Raw genomic sequence first — 21,883 nt, forward strand, 5'->3', positions numbered from 1 at the left:
AGCATCAATAACATTATCGTATTAATTTGCCAACATCCATTTCCCTGACCGTCTATTCTTTGTGGGAAGAGGTTGTGCTTCATTACCTTTGTGTCTCCAGCTTAATACTTTGAAAACAGCAAGCAGGTATTTAATATGCTGACTTAATGAAGCAGCCCCCAAAATTCTAGCACGTAGGACATCCAACTTCCTATGCCATGTTACAAGTCAACACAGCACAAGTTTCTAAACAATTCTTCAAAATCACCATCTTCACATATCTGCATCAAATGGGGGCAACCTAAGTTAAATGGGTCAGTAGTTTCCACGGGGCAGATGCTACCATTATCTTTTTTCCAACTACTCTGAAGACGTAGCAGTTGACAATTAATTAATACCTTTCATCATGTCTGTTCTCCATCAAAAGTTAGTCAGTATTAGTCTAGCCCTTGGAATGCTTGAGAGACAAGAGGAAGAATACTAGCACAGGACTTACAGGGCTGTAGACTCCTAATCTGGCAGTTGGTTTTACTGACCTTTATGTGTCTGTTCATAGCAGTGGACTGTGCTGCTCGCACCAGACCCTCCAGTTCAGCGCCGCTGAAGTTCTTGGTCTCTACGGCCAGTTCTTTAATGTCTACGTCAGCAGAGAGTAACTGATGCCCTCTCATCCTTGCTGTGTGGATGTGAAGGATCTGTAATCGGCCCTTCTCATCTGGTAAGCCTGATAACATTGGAAATAAAATAGATAATTATAATCCTAATGTTCTTCTTATAGCCACTCAAGTGTATAAATATCTGCTTTTCATGATATATGACTTTTCTAACAAATATTAAGGTATATGACTTTGCTCCTGCTAATGAACTCTAATTACAACCCCCTACCCTAATCAGTGACAGAGATATTTACCTATCTCCATTTTAACTTCCAGTCTTCCAGGTCGAAGGAGAGCCTCATCGATCAGATCTGGTCTGTTGGTCATTCCTGAGCACAGGTGTTAAAAGAATACACAAATGATCAGAATTCAAAAATAAGATAAAATACCCTTTTAGCATTTGCAAGAATAGTTGCAAGAATTTCCCTGACAAGCTAACAGGACAATTTTATAAAAGTCAAATAGAAAAGCAATGATTTTCAAAAATATCATTTGTTCTTAACCTAAGGAAAATATCTGGGGACTTTGCCTTAGTATTTCACTACTGTACACACCAGTGGAATATAAATGTAATGAAAACATCAAATATTTAAAAAGAAAACTTTAGGTTCAAACGGGTAGATAAGCTGTCAAAGTGAGAGAGGGGCAATGTGAACATCTATCTGACCTCAAGATCCCTTCCCTTTTTTGTAGGTGAAAGGTTTTCAACCTTCATAAATAGCATAATTTGTGTTTTGTTTTCTAAGTCATCTTAAGAAGAACTTCAGTACATAGGCAGTTAACAATAAGTTATAATAGGGATGCATGATCTGCCCTGGCCTGCACAGAACCTGAAGAACCTCTGAGGACCCTTGGAGGCCTACAGAAACCAATGTGAAAGCCACCACTTACACAGTGCTGCCTCTTTCATCTGTTAACTACAAGTTTAAAGCCATGAGTCACAAGAACTCATCTTTCATTTGTCTTCTTGTGACTTGTTGTTATTGTTCAGTTGCTAAGCTGTGTCCGACTCTTTACGACCCCACATACTGCATCACGCCAGGTTTCTCTGTCCCTCACTATCTCCCGGAGTTTGCCCAAGTTTGCCTAGAGTTTGCCCAGAGTTTGTTTATTGTGGCTAGACATTAAAACAATGAAATTCTTCAATATCACTTGATTCTAATTTGGCAACATTGGCCAAAATGTTTGTATAAAATTGCACATAAATTTTATAGGTAATTAATTACATATAAAAATTACACTCAAAAATTACATATAAAATTACAAGCTATACAGATCTGAATTTGGAACCTGCATATCTAACGTTTTTGAAATCACAGTACTTATTTTTTTAATCAAGCAAACATACCAATGACTAAGATGTTGTTCAGCTGCTCTACGCCATCAATTTTGGACAGCAGCTGGTTGACGACAGTGTCATGAACGCCCGTGCTCCCAGCCATGCTCCCTCTCTGCTTGCAGATGGCATCAATTTCATCAAAGATGATGATGTGCAAGCCACTGTTGGCACCAAGCTAGTAAGGGAAGAAGTTACGTTAACGGTCATAATTTGCATATATTATTAAACAAGGTCATCAAGAAAGCGAAACGAAGCTTTCACTCCATTTGACCAATAAATGTAGCAAGTATAATCACGGCTGCTGCCCTCTCAAAGGTGGAACTGCAGTCTAAGAATTCTGCAAAATGAAAAGGCATTCCAGACCTCATATTTAACAGAAATAAAATGAAAACATACACTGTATACTGATATAAGTGACTACCCATCATAACTAACTATTCATTCACACACATTTCTTACCTCATTCTTTGAAAGAACTCTCAAACATTTCTTAATTCCATGAATTCCAACTCCTCCCCATTTTCCCTGAGTTTTGGTGGGAGGATAGCCTCCAAAGCAGTATGTTTACTGTTTACCATAGTATACAGCTAAAGGGGAACTCCACTCAGAGGTGGACTGGAAATTGGACAAACGGGAGAAGGTACTGAATTTGATTCATACTCAGTTATACCACATGAAAACAGACTGCTTCTTCTGAACAGTAAAGTGAGAAAAGCGACACAATTTATCAAAAGAACATAGTCAAGCAGGTGCTGTTTCCTCTACATAGTGATTTCTGTTTTATTTTGTTGGGTATAGAGTCATAATGAAAAAGAAATCGGTTTATATATTTTGAACTTCTAATAGATGCAGATACTTTTAAATGCCAACAGGGATTAGGTTAAGTTATTACGAACTTTCTAGCAATTTATATTTAAGTAATTAAGTCTCTTTTCAGGAACCAAAGGCAGAAGTGCATTGTAGAGACTTTTTTTTAAAGAAAAACCATTAGGGATTACTAAAACAAAACAGGTGAAAATAAACATAACCTAAATATAACACATGGACAAAATCAATGACGGCCACAACGAGATTCAAGATTAGATATGACTGGTATTCACTAAACCTCTAGTAAGGATATCATTTTTTTTAATAGACAAAATTTTGATTATGAAAGTATCAGATGTTAACTGAACAAACTGGACTGAGCAAAAGTTATAAAACAAATAGAAATAAGTTAAAAATAAATTATCAATATATCACTTAAAGACAAATGCTGCTAACATTCTTTAGATCTGTTTTAAATTTATCTTAATTAAAAAATTGGAAACTCATTACATCTTTCATTTGCTTGAACATTAACTGTTTCTTTTTTAAAAATCTAAATTTATTATTTTTGGTTCTAATTGCAAAATACGTGATCACTATAAAACCTTGGAAAACTACCAAAAAATGTAAAGAAATCACAATCATCCAAAATCAACTAGCAAGAAATAACTGATATTAATTTGGTACTACGTAAAAGTTTGCATTCCTTTTTTCAGTTCAGATATCAGTATTTTAAGCTCTTTCCCACACCTATAAGCATACATTATAAATTTTATATTACAATGTATACAGCTATACATTACAATTTTTAATGCCCCCATAATATTTCATCATATATTTGGTTTCATAATTTAATTCCTCTATTCCACATTAATTCTTTACTGTCACAGACTTAGTAATTTCTAAGTTTTTAGTATTATAAAAGCTGTTGCAATGAACATTTTTATACTGAAATCTTTGACAATAATTCATGAAGGCAAATTGTTAAAAGGTGTGTTGAGTATTTTAATGCTCTTGAAATAGGCTTTCAAATCTTTTCCAGAGAGGTTTTATCATTTTATAATAACCCTACCACAGTATATAACACTGCCTATCTTGATATATTCCTACAAGTAAAAAGTAGTTCCCAAATTGACAGATGAATAATGGTATTTTTCAATCATTTTTAATTGGCACTTGTCTAATTATTGACAAGGTTGGTACTTTTTAAAATCATATATATTTTTTTTTTTTACCAGTGTCAATTTTTCTCTTACTACTCGTTCATGTCCTCTGTACATTTTTCTATTGGGATTTACTAATTTTTATCAATTTATAAAAATTCTTTATACATTAAGGGTATTATTGTATTTGTTATACATATTTTATCCCAATTTGCCATTTGGCTTTTAATTTTACTTATGGTATATTTTGGCTTCCCTGATAGCTCAGTTGGTTAAGAATCCACCTGCAATGCAGGAGACTCTGGTTCGATTCCTGGGTCAGGAAGATCCCCTGGAGAAGGGAAAGACCACCACTCCAGTATTCTGGCTTAGAGAATTCCACGGACTGTATAGTCCACGGGGTAGCAAAGACTTGGACATGACTGAATGACTTTCACTCAACGTATATTTTTAGTAAGTGGAAGGGTTTTTTAAAATGTATTTTTACTATTTAAGCAGCCAACATTATCAATTTTTATTTTTATGATGTTTTCTGTTACTTTTATCTTTAAAATCTTCCCCTATTACAGACACTGGTAGTCACCTACATTTTATTCTCTTGTAAATTTTTACTTTACGTACAATTCTTTAATCTATCTGAAGTTTAATTTTTATATATGATACAAACCAGGTGGTTCAGTGGTAAAGAATCTGCCCGCCAATGCAAGAGATGCAGGTTCGATCCCTGGGTTGGGAAGATTCCCTGGAGAAGGACATGGCAACCCACTCCAATATTCTCGTCTGGAAAATCCCATGGACAGCAGAGCCTGGTGGGCTACAGTCCATGGAGTCACAAGAGTTGCACACGACTTAGTGACTGAGCACACACACAAGAGTAAGAATCCAAGTAATTCTTCAACTATTTAGCTGATCCAAAACTGTTGACTCAATAACCCTTTCTTTATCGAGACACTATTTCTATCAGGCTTTATATTTTTACATATGACAGGTATTTTCAGCCTATACTATGGACAGTAGCAGCTGGGGCAAGCTCTTTCTCTCCATACCTTTTTCTTCTTTATCATAACTGTCTTGGTTACTTTCAACCATGTTTGCTGCCCCATGATTATTAGAATCCTTCTACTAAAGTAAAAATATGTTCTCCAATTAAAAACAAACAAACAGAAAAGCCAAGTTTTGACTGAAATTGGATCTAATCTCTAAATTAGTTTAGGAAGTACTGACATCTTTATTCAGTTCTTAATATATCTCTCCAACTATTTAAGTCTTTTACGTCTCCCAATAAAATTTTGTACTTTTTGTCATACAAATTTCTTAAAGATTCCTAACTATTTATGGTTTTTGGTTACAATCATGAATGGGACTTTCACATTATATTTCAGAAACAGTATATATGTAGAAATAATAATTTTTTGTATTTATTTTACATCGGACTACTTTACTCTCTTTTTTAATTACTGCAGTAAGTTTATTTATTTATTTATTTATTGAAGGTCAAGTTTAAATTTAATGACTTTGGTATTAACTATACACATACTAGTAAGTGCTAAGACTTAAAATCTTCCGGTTCAGTTGTGACTCCAGACAGGATACAGAGAAGAGTTCTAAAAATCTCTTCTCTGGGTTTTATGGAGACTTTCTTTACCCTCCTGTGTTAGCCTCTTAAGGCACTGCGTCAGCCTTATACTTTACTCCCTTATTTATGCTTTTTTGATTTTTTGGAATGTTCTATGTAGACAATCATATTATCTACAAGCACAACTTTGTGCCCTCCTACATAACAGGTATTCTTGTTGTGGGGTATGAGAAATTATTCCTGAACAAAGGCAAATAGAAGGAGAAAGAGAGGAACTAACAGATAAGAATTCAGATGCATGTAGGGCCACTTGAGCAGAAGGCTAAGGGGACAATCCAGGCCCTATAAAGGGGATAATAAAATTTACCTAACATGAGAAACAATAGTTACAGTACTATCACAATAGGGACTAAAATCCAGAAACAGGCCTTTCTAATGAAACAGAGACGATCAAACACACACACACACAATTGCAAAAGCAGGATGCTCTTTATACAAGATGATTTTAATCCTGAATTTAGGATGGAAAAGGAGAAATACGCAGTTGGAAGGTCAGCGAGAAACACTGGCACGTAAATGAGGTGAACAGACTCTTCAAGAGACTTTTGGTGATAGGAGTAGTGATGACTAAAAAACAAAAGTCCTAGGTTTGGTTACTGCCTGCAAGTGGAAAGGGGAAGTAACAGCAAATGTAATAAATTACCTGTGATTATGATAAGAAAGTTTCAGAAGGGAAAAGATGGAAGGGAAAATAATTTTTAAGTTTCTACCATGAGAAGACTGAAGTGTTAACAAGACATCTAGTTAGAAATATCCTCCAGATAACAAGATATAAACTGAACAAAAGAGGATAGAAAGATTAGATGTGAAAGTCATCTACAAATGGCAGAGTAGAGTTGCAAATGAGACTCTGTAAGGAGATGAATCATATAATTAAGCTGGAGAAATATAAAAGCCAGACAGATTCTGGGCTACAGTACCAAAAGATGATTCCAATAAAGTCAACCCAAAGAAAACAGGATCAAGAAAACACGACAAAGATGAAAGATGAAATGCTGTATCAGAAGTAGGAAGAAAAATGGTTCTAAAAATGACCTGAAGGGAATTGGAAAGGATCTAAAACACACCTGAATATATACTTAAAAAAAATAAAAACCAGATAAAACACAGTATGATCAAGCAATTCCACGCCTTGGTTTACAGCAGCTCTGCTCGTAACTGCCCCAAACTAGAATCAACCCAAATGCCCTCTAGTTGGTGAGTGGATAAACAAACTATGGTACATCCATATGATGGAATATTACTCAAGAGTATAAAAGGATGTTTGATACATGTGACAACTAGGATGAAAGCTCAAAGGTAATATGCTGAGTGAAAGAAGCCATTCTCAGAAGGTTACATACTATGGTCCCATTTATATGACAAAAAGACAAAACTCAAAGAGACAAAAGTATAGGGATAGACAACAGATCAGTAGTTACCAAGAGTTATTAGCAAAGGGACAGAACAGGCAAATTCTGTGAGGTGATGTAAATGTTCTGCATCTAGATTTTGATGACTGTTACATGAAACTATACACATGTCAAAATTCATAAAAGGGTACATGTTAAAATTCATAAAACTCAGAAAAGTTAGTTTTAATTCATAATAATAAATATATAAAATAATAAATAAAATATAAATAATAAAAAATATAACATCTTATCACACATTCTAGTATTCATTACTTGGAATACTGTTCATTCTTTAATGCATTCTTATGCAAGATGACAGTCATGTGTTCATCAAGGTTTTCAAAATTTAACTAAGCTTCATTATATTTTTTTTTCCTGAATATAACTTAGAAATTGTTCTCCTTCCACAATGTTTTAAAACTAAAGTCTGAAAAAATAACTTAATTTCTCAATTATTGCCATATTTACTGAACAGATATCTAAAGATAAACAATAGCTTGTTGCTTAAAAAAACTTCAACACCAAAACCTATTCACCTTTCTATCTGTAGAGAAGATAGAGAATGAAGAATTAGAACTACAATCTTAGCTTTGCCAAAAAATTCTAGACAGTACAGTATTAATTCTTGCTGTCTTCAATAAAAAACAAGGACACTCCTGTCTGTGACTGAAAACCTGTAAGATTTTATGCTATTTTTTTTTAAGACACCTTTATTCAAGGTTGTCTGTCAATACAGCATAAAACAAAAAGCTGTTATAATGTACGAATTTTGCTGTCAATGTGCCTTATGTTACCACTGGAATCATGACTTCCTTCTCAGTTCAACCTCAAAAATCATCTGTATGGAAGGGAAGCCAGAGACAATAAGAACACTGTGCTTGATTTAATGATCACAGGAGCAATCTTCCCTAAACATAATTCAGTACAATTCTGACCTTTTCAGAACCTTGCTAATCTTGAGACTTGTCATCAGGTCCCTTCCCCCAACCTAGGGAGTACAATAACATCAATTTCTACAGGTGCATTATTTAAATAAAGACAAGTCCTTATTGTAATAAATTAGGAATTGGGTTAGGAAGATGTCAAGATTAATGTTCACAGATTAATATAGCTTAATCATCAATAAACCCTTTACCAAAAAGTTTAAAGCTCCATAATGCAATCCTCTTCAATTCACTGACTTCTAGCTCTGTGCTTATCTGCAAACACTTCCCCCACAGAAACACAGCTGATGCCATTGAGCCCCTGGCAACAGCCTTGGAAAATGGCTGTTCTATATTTAGCCAGTTTGACCTATATGCAAGTGTTCGTCTTTGTCAGCCTGGATGGTCCAGAATCACAGAGGTGATGCTTTTCTTTATTATGTAACACATATATACTCTCCATGGGGTCATTAGCTGAATACACCAAGCCATTTCTGGGTGTAAGAATTGAGAAAAGTATATCAGAAAAACCTGGCTATGATTAATACCTACCTAGAAATTCTTTGCCAACTCAGTTTTATTATTAAGTGTCATATTTAAACTGTCTGCAAGTTTCAAAACAGCACCAAAGATACCTATGCAGCCATGTAGAAACTATCACAACAGATCTTATAAAATGCTTCTCACCTGCACCTGATGTTTAATCCTCAGTGTACCATTAGGGTCCATTAGAAACACAATTTTGGTTTTTAATTTTCTTTGTTAAACAGTATTAATATTTATAAAAATTGATATCACATGACTTTTTCCCCCTAGAAGTCTGCTACAGGAACAAAAAGAGGGCGAAACTTTTTTTTGGCTATGCCCCATGGCATGTAGAATCTTAGCTATCCAACCAGGAATTGAACCTGTACCCCATGCTCTGGAAGTACAGAGGCTTAACCACTGGACCACCAGAGAAGTTTCAGAAAATATGTTTTTTAAAAAATAGAATAGAACTTATTCTGGGAACTCCCTGGTGGTCCAGCGATTGGGATTCTGCACTTTCAAAGCCAGGCCCAGGTGAGATCCCTGGAAAGGCGAACTAGGATCCCACAAGCTATGCAGCACAGACAAAATAAAATAAAATAAAATAAAATAAAATAAAATAAAATTCATTCTATCTTGCAATTACTGTATGGGTCCATTGGATCTTTTTATAAATCTAAGATAGATTATACTATTTCAACATTCTAGAAATTATGTCATCATTACTCACCAATTAGCCCTAACTATGCTAAAAAAGGGGACTTCCCTGGTGGCGCAGAGGTTAAAGCATCTGCCTGTTATGTGGGAGACCCGGGTTCGACCCCTGGTCGGGAAGATCCCCTGAAGAAGGAAATGGCAACACATTCCAGTATTCTTGCCTGGAGAATCCCATGGACGGAGGAGTCTGGTAGGCTACAGTCCACAGGGTCACAAAGAGTTGGACACGACTGAGCACCTTAAAAAAAAATGCTAAAAAAAGATTAAAATAATTTAAAAATGATGGTATTTCTCTGAAGGATGATGCAATAGTGAAATAAATATCGTATGACATCAACTTTCAGCATTTTTACTGTGTTGCCCAAAGTATTATATCTGCTCTCAAAAAGGTATAAAAGAAATCTAGACACCATCCACTATCTTTGTTGCCTGATTTTAGCTTTAACTGAACACAGTTCAGATTTTTTTATTCTATGGCCGTAATGGCAAAGAAAAGAAAATCAACAGAGGAAAACATTCTGCAATTATTGGATGAATCTAAAGATGAATGCAAAGACTGAGATAGCAGCACCTGAGATACTACTGAAGATGATGAAATGGATCACTCTAAGTAAAATCTCAGACTATGTGCCTTCAGATGATGGTGTCCTAACAGACTGTCTCAAACTCAAGGATGAATAAGACAACAGATGCTGAAGGCAGGTATTACAAAATAACAAGAAGAAATAGATGATGTAGACATTAAAAAATTAAACTGGCCATTAAAAAGCTGTATACAAACCTAAAAATAAAAATATTTTGCAACTATAGAATGTCTGATGGCCATCCTCTTTTCAACAAAATTATAAGCGAAATTAAAAAAAAATTTTTCAAGTATTGTCTTGATGACACAAGTAGAAGAACCAGAAGTAATGATAAACTATAATCTATGAGTGATGTCATTTGAAATTTACAATCAGTGTACAAGTTCATGCATGACAACTGATGAACAGTTAGTTACATTCAGAGGCTCCTGCCCATTTTGGATATATATTAGTATCTATTGATCAGTCAATAGATGTCTTCAAAATCAAGAAAACATGGGATAAAAATTTGGTTTTCACTATTTATGCTCTTATTAAATAGTTTAATAGTCTCTGCTTCCCTTTATTTTTATGTTTGTAAATGACCTGTAAATCAACTTATAAGTAGTTTTTAAAAAGGGGTTCAATCCAGATAGTAAATGGTAATGACTATTTTTCTTGGTATTCTGAGCTGTACAAAGATATTTGAAGCAAAAAATATTGTAGTATTAGGGATGAAATCCCTCATGGCTCAGACGGTAAAGAATCTGAATGCAATGTGGGAGACCTGGGTTCGATCCCTGGGTAAGGAAGATCCCCTGGAGAAGGGTATGGCAACCCACTTGAGTATTCTTGTCTGGAGAGTTCCACAGACAGAGGAGCCTGGTGGGCTACGGTCCTCGGGGTCGCAGAGAATCAGACACGGCTGAGCAACTGACACAAGGACACAAGGGATGAATGTAAAACTGAATCGGCTCTGGGACTGTCTGAAGAGTTGAGATCAGTTATTAGACTTGCAGTAATATACTAGGACCCAATGCAGCTAAGACAGCTAGAGACCTGAATATGAACAAGAACTTATTGGAATGCAGGGGAGAAAACCACCTTGGGTAAAACTGAAATGATTAAGCACCCAATAAGTAGATTTTAAGCAGTAGAAGGGCTGTTATAAAGGCAATGTTTAAAACTTATTTTTACCACCAACAAAAATTTAAAAAGTAGAAAATGATAGGGTTTAATAGAACTTACTAGATTTAAAAAATTGATGTTTCTGGTGTTATTCATATTGATCCACGTACATCTGTTATTTATTTTAATGTCTAAGATGATATTCTACTTCCTACTGGGAAGAATCAAGATGTTTCTACTTTTTCCCCAACTGCATATAGTACAACAACCAACATTCTGATACATGTCATTTTGTGCATAAGTGCAAGAGTATTTCTCTAGGGTAGCTGTCTTGAAGTAGAGCACTCATGGGTCATGGGGTTTGTGCATCTTCATTGTTATAAGATGCTGTCAAATTAATCTACAAGCTATTACCCACTGTATATCTAATTTATACTATGACTAGTAATGTATATGAAGTCCTGTTTCTCTACAACCTCATCAACTTTTGGCATTATTAGCCTTTGTAAATTTTATCAGGTTGTTAATAAGGTGATTTTTCTTTAATTATGCTCTTTCCTGAGCATTGTTTCATTTCCTTATCTTCAGCTGGGTTCTTCCTCTGAGAAATTGCCGTTTCATATCCTCTGCCAGTTTTTTTAAATTGTGGTGTTTGTCTTTTTCTTACTTCTTACATAGGAGTTATTACAGAGAATTCATCATAGAAGATGCCAATTCTTTGTGGATTATATGGACTTTAAATATCTTCTCTAGTTTGAGACATTTGTATTTAGTGTAATTTGACAAGGAATTTTCTTTATATTAATGTAACCAAATTAACATTTTTCCTATGTCTTTGATTTCCCTATATTAAAGAAACTCATTCCTAGCCTCAATTCCTAAAGCTTTTCCCTATTTTTCTTCTAAAACTTTTCTTTTGAAAGTTTTGTTTTTTTGCAAATCCATTTTGTAATTTTGTATGAAGTGAGTTAAGGACTACACTTTATCTTTTTCCAGAAAGACAATGATCTCAGTTCCATTTATGGAACAGCAGATTATTTCCCCTCTGATTTGTACTGCCACTTTTCACATAATAAGTTCTTCCTTTGTTCCTCAGTTTCTTTGGTCTGTTTTTACATGCATATATAAAACTGTTTCAATTACTGGGCTTCCCTGGTAGCTCAGTGGGAGAGAATCCACCTGTCAATGCAGGATACACGGTTCAATCTCTGGTCCAGGAAGATCCCACATGCTGTGGAGGAACTAAGCCTGTGCATCACAACTACTGAGTCCGTGCTCGAGGGCCCAGGAATTGCAACTACTGAAGCGTGCAGGCCTAGAGCCCATGCTCCACAACTAGAGAAGCCACTGCAATGAGAAGTCCATGCACTGCAACTAGAGAAAAGCCTTGGAAGCAACAAAGACCCAGCATAGCCCTCCCCAGAAAGAAAAATGTAGGGAAAAAAATGGTTTCAATTACTACAGCTTTCCAGTAAGTTTTGATACCTGAATAAGTAAGTTTTCATTATTCTTCAAAATTTCCATGACACTTCAAGCATCCAAATAAAAAAGTTGTTAAATTCCAAAAAATTCATGTTACACTTGATTGGAAAAGCACTAAACTTACAGATTAATATGGGCAGAACTGTCATTTTTATGATGTTAGGATTCCCATATGAACATGTTCTATCTTACCATTTATTAGCTCTTAAAAATTCAAAACTGCTTATAATTTTCTCCTTTATTTTTCCTGTTAAGATTTAACCCTAGTTACCTTACCATTCTGACTGCTGTTGTAAGTTAAATCTGTTTTTAAAGTTATATTTTCAGGGTCTTCACACTTTGAGTCATGTTATTCCCTTCCTGCTTGTAAAGTATTTGAGTATTTATTTACTCCTTCCTCAGCTCCCCCTCATGCCTTGAAAAGCTTGAGAACTACATACAATTTTCACATAAACATATGACTTAAGTTTTATGTTAATTAACATTAGCATCTTCTTCCCAAATAATACAAGGATCTTATATGAATTCAACCTACTTACCACGTGGTTTGTTCCGCATTTTAGTTCTACACTTAAAATATATATGTACTGATAATCATTATCATTTTGTACAGTGAAAGCTTATTAAATTTACCTCTTTTAAACCTTTTTATTATGAAATAAGGGATACCCAGAGTGAAAGTTCCCCAAACGTGTATGTATGTCTGAAGGAATTGTCACAAAGTGAGCAGCCATTAAACTTAACAGGAACTAGAACAGTGCCAGCGTCCTGGCAGTGTCTCCTTACCACCATTCCCCAACACCCCTCACCCATCATGCCTCAAAGGCACCACAATCTGATTTTTATGGTAACTATTTCTTTCCTTTATAGTTTTACCAACTAAGGAACATGTACAATTAAACACTGTACTTTAGTGTAGCTTTATATAAATGAAATCATACAGCACAGATGATCCTTTCTTATCTGGTTTCTTTTGCTCAACATTCATTTGTGAGATCTACAACTATGAATAGCTATGTGTACAGCCAGGCTTCCCTGGTAGCTCAGCTGGTAAAGAATCCGCCTGCAAAGCAGGAGACCCTGGTTCAATTCCTGGGTTGGGAAGATCCACTGGAGAAGGGACAGGCTACCCACTCCAGCCTTCTTGGGTCTCCCTGGTTGGCTGAGCTGGTAAAGAATCCGCAGTGCGGGAGACCTGGGATTGATCTCTGGATCGAGACGATACCTGGAGAAGGGAATGGCTATACCCACTCCAGTATTCTGGCCTGGAGAATTCCATGGACTATATAGTCCATAGGTTGCCATAGTCTGTTTACTTTCATTATAATACAGTAATTTATTGCATATTTATATGACTGAATTCTAGGTTGACAAGTTACTCTCTTAAAAAAAAGGCATTTAACTGAATTCTGATTTTCATCGTTTCTGTTGAGAAGACAAAGTGTGAAAGTGAAAGTCACTCAGCCATGTCCGACTCTTGGCAATCCCATGGACTATACAGTCCATGGAATTCTCCAGGCCAGAACACTGCAGTGGTAGCCATTCTCCAGGGGATTGTCCCAACCCAGGAATGGAACCCAGGTCTCCTGCATTGCAGGCAGGTTCTTTACCAGCTAAGTCACTGAGACGACAAACTGCCAGTTATTTGTGCTTATTGAAAATTCACTTTTTTCCTCTAGCTGCTTTTAAGATTTCTCTTTTTTTGTTGTTGTTTTAAGCTGTTTAATAATGATCATCTATACATGCAGAATTCTTTGGTATTTCTCTTGCTTGAGGTTCATATTACTTCTGGAATCCATGGACTGATGTTCTTCATCAGTTTTAGAAAATTCTAAACCTCTTTTTCTTTAAATACTGCTTTTGCCCTATTCTCTTTCTCCTGACTTTTTGGAAATTTAAATATGTGCACTAGACCTTCTCATGGTTTTATCTCTATTGCCTTTCATCCTTTGTTTCTGGTTATTTTTGTTTAACATCTTTCAGTTCACTAATTCTCTCTTTGGATGTGTCTAATCTGTTGCTTCAATGTGAGTTAATTTACTGACTTTCTCATTCCCAGAATTTCCACTTGATTTTTTTTTTTTAACATTTTCCAATGCACTGCCAAAATTTTCAATCTTTTTTCTCTCTGAACATGATAAGTATACTTATTTTACAATACTATATATGAGAATTCCAATATCTGGAGGCCCAATTTCTATCATCTTCTGTTTTTCTTTGTGTGTGTTTATGTCTTTGTGTATCTGACTCCTTTTGATTATAAGCCAGGCACTGCATTTGCAAACTACAGAAGCAGTTTATGACCTTGCATGACACTATCTTCCTCCAGGAAGGATGTACAATTCTGCCAAATGCTGGGATCTCACTAGTGGTTCAGGAACCCTCAGCCTAGTTTTAGAGAATGACACAATTCAAAGCTTGTCTGTAGCCTCTATAAGAACATGTCTACTTCTGGTTAACATCTGCTCCTATGGTGTAGCCTTTCATGGTCCCAACTCAAAAGTGAGCAGGTTCATCAGGAGTCCCCTCTTTGTGGGCCACGGGCTCTAATCTCTTTCCCCCTTACATTCACTCACTAGCCAGTCAAAAGGGTTACAGAGCTGTTTATCAGCTCTCTCCAGAATTGGCTAATTTCTCCAGAGGAACAGTGACCCTATACACTGGGACCTTTTCCCCCTGGGCCTCCATTCTCCCCATAGATCTTGTAAGCTCTTGATGCCTCCAAGCAAATAAATAAATAAATAAAATTTTCGTTGAGCCTTTCTGGTAGTCTTCAGTGGCAGGCACCATTTAAATTACCTAATCTACAACTACTAGAAGTTAAAGTTCCAAATTTTATCTACATTTTGACCAATTTCATTGCTCACCATTGTTTCTAGTTACCCAATCCACTCCTTCTGGGTTCAATATTCTTCAGTCTCAAGTACATCCTGCTTCACATTCTTCCAACAAGCTTCTGTGACTTGTTGGAAGCTTCTAATAGTTAATTCTATTAGACTTTATCTGAAAAAACACCTTCATTTTATCTTACTCCTGAATGAGAATTAAGCTGGGTATAAAATTTTAAGTCGACAGTTATTTTCACTTAGCTCTGTGAAGGTATCTTTCCACTGTTTTCTGATCTCTCTTGCTATTGTTAAAAACTTTACTGTCAACATAATGGATATCTCTTTGGATGTCATCATCATTTCTTCATTGCTAATACTAAGACATTTCTCTTTTTTCTTTGGCATTCTCCAGTTTCACTACAATGCATCTACATATAAGTTAATTTTTGAACTTATTCAAAATTTTGAACTCATGGTGCTACATGAATCTAAGTATTTATAAATCTAAGTTTTAAAAAATCAATTCTAGAACATTTTCAGCCATTCTATTTTTGAATACTGCCTCTATACTATTGAATTTGGGTTTCTTATTTTAATTCTGTTATCTCAATTTCTCTTTCATACTTTCCATCTCTGTATCTCTCTGTGCCACATTCTGGGTGATAAAATGGCAACCCTCTCCAGTACTCTTGCCTGGAAAATCTCATGGATGGAGGAGCATGGTAGGCTACAGTCCATGGGGTTGCAAAGAGTTGGACACGACTGAACAACTTCACTTCACTTCATTCTTCTGTTCATCACTTCTCTCTTCAGCTGAAGCTACTGTTTATGCTGAACCTAGTTGGTGAGTTTTAAATTTTGAGATGATGTTTCTATTTATTGGAGATATTTTAGCTTCCCCTGTGAGAAGCTCCTGTGGCCTGGGTTTGGTGGAGGACCCTTTGGGGTGTTCTTTTATCTAACAACTCTATGTGGGATCATTAATCCAGGATTCATTTTAAAATTAACTTCCCAATTTGGGGACCTCAAAGTACATTGGTGGTGTGCATGTGTGTGTCTTTTCTCCCCAACTCCTAAGCATGAGCCAAAGACCCATGGTTTAGAATTTCCATGTGAGATTCCTTAGTTTCCACTCTAGAACCCAGGCAAATAGTTGAACAATTCTGTCATTTCTCTGTGTTGGTAGGGAAATAATTTCTACTCATTTTTCTTCACTGATGATACAGTCACTTTGGAGGTTCCAGTTCCTAGTCCTCATCTTAAGTAACTTCAAGGGCTCATTTTATGCCCCCTTGTTGTTCAGTCTCCCATTCATGTCTAACTCTTTGCAACCCATGAACTGCAGGATGCCAGGCCTCACTGTCCTTCACCATCTCCCAAAGTTTGCCCAAGTTCATGTCCAATGTACCAGTGATGCCATCCAACCATTTCATCCTCTGACACCCTCATCTTCTGCCTTCAATATTTTCCAGCGTCAGGGAGTTTTCCAGTGAGTCAGTTAGTGGATGCTAAAACCCAAAGGCACACATTACCAGAACCAAAAAAGGAAGCTCATTATCTTTAGCACTTTAATTTTCAGTTTTCTTTTAATTTCTGAAGACATTTCTATCCTGAGAGCTCAACTGTTCTTCTGAAAATATTTTACCCAGCACTTGAAGATTTTTGTGTTTTCATGCTTCCTAGTCTACTGTATTTCCAGAACCAGAAATCTCATGACATTGTTTTTAAACTTTTCTTTAATGAAACAAATATGCAAATACTAGCATATTAGTCAAGGTTTTCCAGAAACAGAATCAATAGATCTAGAGATGTGTTCTATCTATTCTACTGGTACTTTAAAAAATATATTTATTCTAGACCTAGATTGAGATCTTTTTACCTATCTAGAGATTAATTATAAGGAACTTGTTAACAGAATCATGGGAACTGACAAGTCTTACTATCTGCACTGGGTGAGCTGGAGACACAAGAGAGCCAATGGTGTGGCTTTCTCATCCAAAGGCCTGCAAGCTCGAGAGCCAGGAAGAGAGGGTGTTTCAGTTTTGAGTCTGAAGGCAGAAAAAAACTGATGTCTCAGCACAGGGCAGTCAGGCAGAAGGAAATTCCCTCTTACTCAAGTGAGGGTAAGACTTTTTGTTCTTTTCAGGTCTTCAACTGATGGCATATTAGCAAGGACAACTGCTTTACTCAGTCTACAGATTCAAACGGTAAACACAACCCAACCAAAACAATGTTTAACTGATGTCTGGCACCCTATTGCCCAGAAAACTAACACAAAATTAGCCATCCCAATTAGTAAACTCTGGTTTGATTTTTAGTTAATTTTATTATTTTTTTCTAAGACCCAAATCAAATTCTCCTTTGTGAAATCAAATCACAAATTCACATTTGTGAATCAAATTTTCCTTTTCTAACAGCTTATACCAGTCACTCTATAGCTGGGTTGGGTCAGTGGTAACTAAACTAGCTTTCTGCACATGAACCTTACACATACATAATTCTATAAGTCTCTTTTTGGACTTAACTTCTCTCTTTTATGATAAATGAGTTCAAGACTCTAGAAGTAATGTGGAAGAAAAGTGTCACTTAAAAAGATATTCATGGTATGTTTTTATAAAACTTTTGGCTTATATCACCATCCATCTTTGTATTCAGAATATGTGGATACTGACATCTGCTCACAACATGTAAATCTCCCAAAATCCCAGTTCAGTGACATAACTCAGTTCTAAATAAATTTTACTAGCAATTTCTTCAAACTATAAATTATGGCAGCACGTTTTCCACCAGAACTTTGGGTTTCAATCGTCATATAAATGACAACAAACTTTTACTAAATTATATTAGCATTACCCTCCTTTGCTCCTCTTCAGCATCAGCAAAGAGTTTACGAATGTTAGCCTCTGACTCTCCCACATATTTGTTGAGAATTTCCGGCCCGTTGACCACTTTAGGCTCTCTTGCATTCAACATTTTGCCAATCTGTCGAGCCAATAGTGTCTTACCGCAACCTGGAGGCCCATATAACAGGATGCCTTTAACATGTTTGCAGCCTAAAAGGAAAAGAGAACAGTCTTACATCAGCTAAGTAAGACATCAAAATTTCCTTTCTTCATATGCATGTTAGGAAAAATACAGCAATCGCATTAACATATATTAATATCCAGGTGCTATAAACAGAATAAGAATGAACTGAAGCTCTTTTTAAAATAGAATATTCCACAAAAAATTCCTACACCAGTACCAATAGTTGAGGGGGAAAGCTGCCAATTAAAGGTCTTTGGAAAAGTATATTTGAACTATGACTTAGTTTAGAACAAATACTTTTAATTGTGAAAATATCTCTTTGACTTAAATACCTAATTAGGAACTATTACTTCTTTTTCATTATCCTTTACTTTAAAGCTAGCAGGGGAAAAGAGAGATCTGTTTTCAGGCAAACTTAACTCAACACAAATCTATTATGATACAATAGCTATGGAAACTATATCTTAGTCATAGAAATTACAGGTCTACCTGTCAATACAAGTACTGGAAGAAAGGGCAGACATGTCTGAGTTGGGTGGGGACTAAGCAATCCACAGGATCCAGATGGATGTTACAGACTTTGTGCATAAAGGTGAATGCCCTATTTCACAGGACTATGCCAAGTGAGAAACCTGCTTTCCCAGAGCCACCAAGAAGAAAATGAAGCTTCCAAAGAACAGTATTCAATTCTTTTCGAGGCAACCATTGTTAAATGTCTTAAAGGTATCATTAACAACAAAAAATAGCAAGACTGAATGACTTAAGACTCCCCAGGATTTCTTGCACTCACTCTATGCAAGCATTTACTCCATTTCTGAAGATTAAAAGGACCTTTGGTTTCTGTTTACTCCCTCTAGGAATTCTCACCTATCTTGCAGTTTCACACTTAAGATACTTGACTCATTTCTTATGAGTTTCTTTATACTACACCAAAAAAGCACTCTGTGAAATAATAAATTCTTAGATTTCAAGTGTTACACTCAAAACTACAGGTAAACAGGAAATTTTCTGGAAATGGAATATAGTAACTTTTTCTGGAAAATGTCCTCATTTGGAATGAAACCTTAAAAAATTATTCTTCAAGAAAATTATGACAATACATTTAATGACTCACATAAAGAAAACCACAAGATTCAACCAACTCTAACTAGAAATTTTAGATTCTAAGGAGGAAGATACTTGGTGTTGCCTGTATGGCCATTATCTTTATTTCAAAAAGAGACTCCCTTTTAAATCCTTGAAAGTGATGAGATCTATGCTTATGGTTAGACTTGTAGAGACAAGGGCAACTTGGTGGAAACTTTTGAAGGCTTAGATTCTTAACCTTCTCATCAAGAGTAAGTTCATGTTCCAAGAACTGTAGCCTATAAAATGTCTTTGCCCTTGTCCCACCCTTGGGGGCATAAGGGGTAAGGAGATAAGGGGATAAACCTTGAGCTTCTCTTAGAGGCCACCACCACCAGGCACCTTCAGGATCCAATCTACTGGGACACAACTGAAGTGAACTCTGGAAATTCAGTTCAGTTCAGTCGCTCAGTCATGTCTAACTCATTGCGACTGCAACATTCCAGGTCTCCCTGTCCATCACCAACTCCCAGAATTTACTCAAACTCAACGTCCACTGAGTCGGTGTTGCCATCCAACCATTTCATCCTCTGCTGTCCCCTTCTCCCACCTTCAATCTTTCCCAGCATCAGGGACTTTTCAAATGAGTCAGTTCTTCGCATCAGGTGGCCAAAGTACTGGAGTTTCAGTTTCAGCATCAGTCCTTCCAATGAATATTCAGGACTGATTTCCTTTAGGATGGACTGGTTGGATCTCCTTGCAGTTCAAGGGACCCTCAAGAGTCTTCTCCAACACCACAGTTCAAAAGCAACAATTCTTCAGCTTTTTTTTTTCCTCAGGTGCTCAGCTTTCTTTACAGTCCAACTCTCACATCCATACATGACTACTGGAAAAAACATAGCCTTGATTAGGCTGACCTTTGTTGGCAAAGTAATGTCTCTGCTTTTTAATAAGCTGTCTAGGTTGGTCATAACTTTTCTTCCAAGGAGCAAGCATCTTTTAATTTCATGGCTGCAGTCACCATCTGCAGTGATTTTGGAGCCGCCCAAAATAAAGTCTATCACTGTTTCCACTGTTTTCCCATCTATTTGCCATAAAGTTGATAGGACCAGATGCCATGATCTTAGTTTTCTGAATGTTGAGCTTTAAGCCAACTTTTTCACTCTCCCCATTCACTTTCATCAAGAGGTTCTGTAGTTCTTTGCTTTCTGCCATAAGGGTGGTGACACCTGCATATCTGAGGTTATTGACATTTCTGCCAACAATCTTGATTCCAGCTTGTGCTTCATCCAGCCCAGCGTTTCTCATGATGTACTCTGCATATGTGAAATAAGCAGGGTGGCAATATACAGCTTGACGTATTCCTTTCCCTATTTGGAACCAGTCTGTTGTTCCATGTCCAGTTCTAACTGTTGCTTCCTGACCTGCATACAGATTTCTCAGGAGGCAGGTCAGATGGTCTGGTATTCCCATCTCTTTCAGAATTCCCCATAGTTTGTGGTGATCCAGTCAAAGGCTTTGGCATAGTCAATAAAGCAGAAGTAGATGTTTTTCTGGAACTCTCTTGCTTTTTCAGTGATCCAATAGATGTTGGCAATCTGATCTCTGGTTCTTCTGCCTTTTCTAAATCCAGGTTGAACATCTGGAAGTTCACGGTTCACCTACTGTTGAAGCCTGGCTTGGAGAATTTTGAACATTACTTTACTAGCATGTGAGATGAGTGCAATTGTGTGGCAGTTTGAGCATTCTTTGGCATTGTCTTTCTTTGCGAACTCTGGAAACTGGCTCATAATCTTCACTCCAAGCCAACTGCTACTGTTTGACTTAAAACTGTTTGTAAGAAACCATAGCAGAGGAAAGTAGAGGTGGTGGGAATGAAACAGGCACAAGGGGAGAAGAGCCAGAAAGGAGAAAATGAAGACATGCTTAACACCTACAAAGTACCAAACCTTAGCCCCATCTCCAGTCTCTTAACCTTCTCCAAGTTTCTCAACTTCCTCCTAACCACACCTCCTTCCAGTTAAGCCATATACTCTTTCAAGGACTCTTGCCTCCTCAGCATTCTTGTATTTCTGTTACACCTACCCCAGGAGCCCTGAACACAATATGACTTTATTGCACCTAAACATTGGCCACAGAGCAAGACCGGAGAAAATCGCATCACTGTGCTGACTGATGTCCTAGGAGCTCCGTGCTATCTGACCTCAGCTCTACTCTCCCTGCTTCCTCCGTACTGCATGCCACCCCTCACTCGATTCTGTTCATCTCCCCTTCTCCTTAGGAATTACCCAGATCGTCACTGCTCTCTTCTCAAGTGCTACCCATGCCATTAATTCCTAGAGATGATTTAGATTTCTACTTTGCATATTAAAAAAAAAAAACCTATCAACTATGAATTCTGCTTAGCTCCCTGCTTCCTCTTCGTTTTTTTTTTTAACACTGAAAATTTATTATCTAACAGTTCTTTAAGTCAGAAGTTTGAGTGGATTTGGGTAGCTCAGATCCATTTTTCATAAGACTGAAATCAAGGTGTGAGGCAGTGGGGTTTTGGGTAGAATCAGTTTCCAAGTATATGCAGGATGTTGATAGATTCCATTTTCTTGGGACTGTAAGGCTGCGATTCCTGTTTCTTTGCAGGGTGTGAGCTG

At 36.6% G+C, this 21,883-nt stretch overlaps 1 protein-coding gene and 1 non-coding gene across 6 annotated transcripts in view; both read right to left on the bottom strand.

Moving 5' to 3' along the window:
- Positions 1-21,883, bottom strand: part of NSF (N-ethylmaleimide sensitive factor, vesicle fusing ATPase) — a 146,870-nt gene that overhangs the window by 55,362 nt on the left and 69,625 nt on the right. For all 5 annotated transcript variants that reach the window (XM_043904911.1, XM_043904909.1, XM_043904908.1 and 2 more), the window contains exons 9-12: positions 17,997-18,196; positions 1,984-2,149; positions 890-964; positions 516-703 (exon numbers count right to left, since the gene is read on the bottom strand). In XM_043904911.1, the coding sequence (XP_043760846.1) occupies positions 516-703; positions 890-964; positions 1,984-2,149; positions 17,997-18,196 (629 nt within the window). The remainder of the gene's footprint in view (positions 1-515; positions 704-889; positions 965-1,983; positions 2,150-17,996; positions 18,197-21,883) is intronic.
- Positions 5,515-5,631, bottom strand: LOC122695921. The gene has a single exon (XR_006341652.1). It is a non-coding gene; the product is annotated as a small nucleolar RNA SNORA26 (small nucleolar RNA).

The sequence above is a fragment of the Cervus elaphus genome, chromosome 5 (genome assembly GCF_910594005.1).
Source record: "Cervus elaphus chromosome 5, mCerEla1.1, whole genome shotgun sequence".
NCBI classification, from domain to species: Eukaryota; Metazoa; Chordata; class Mammalia; order Artiodactyla; family Cervidae; genus Cervus; species Cervus elaphus.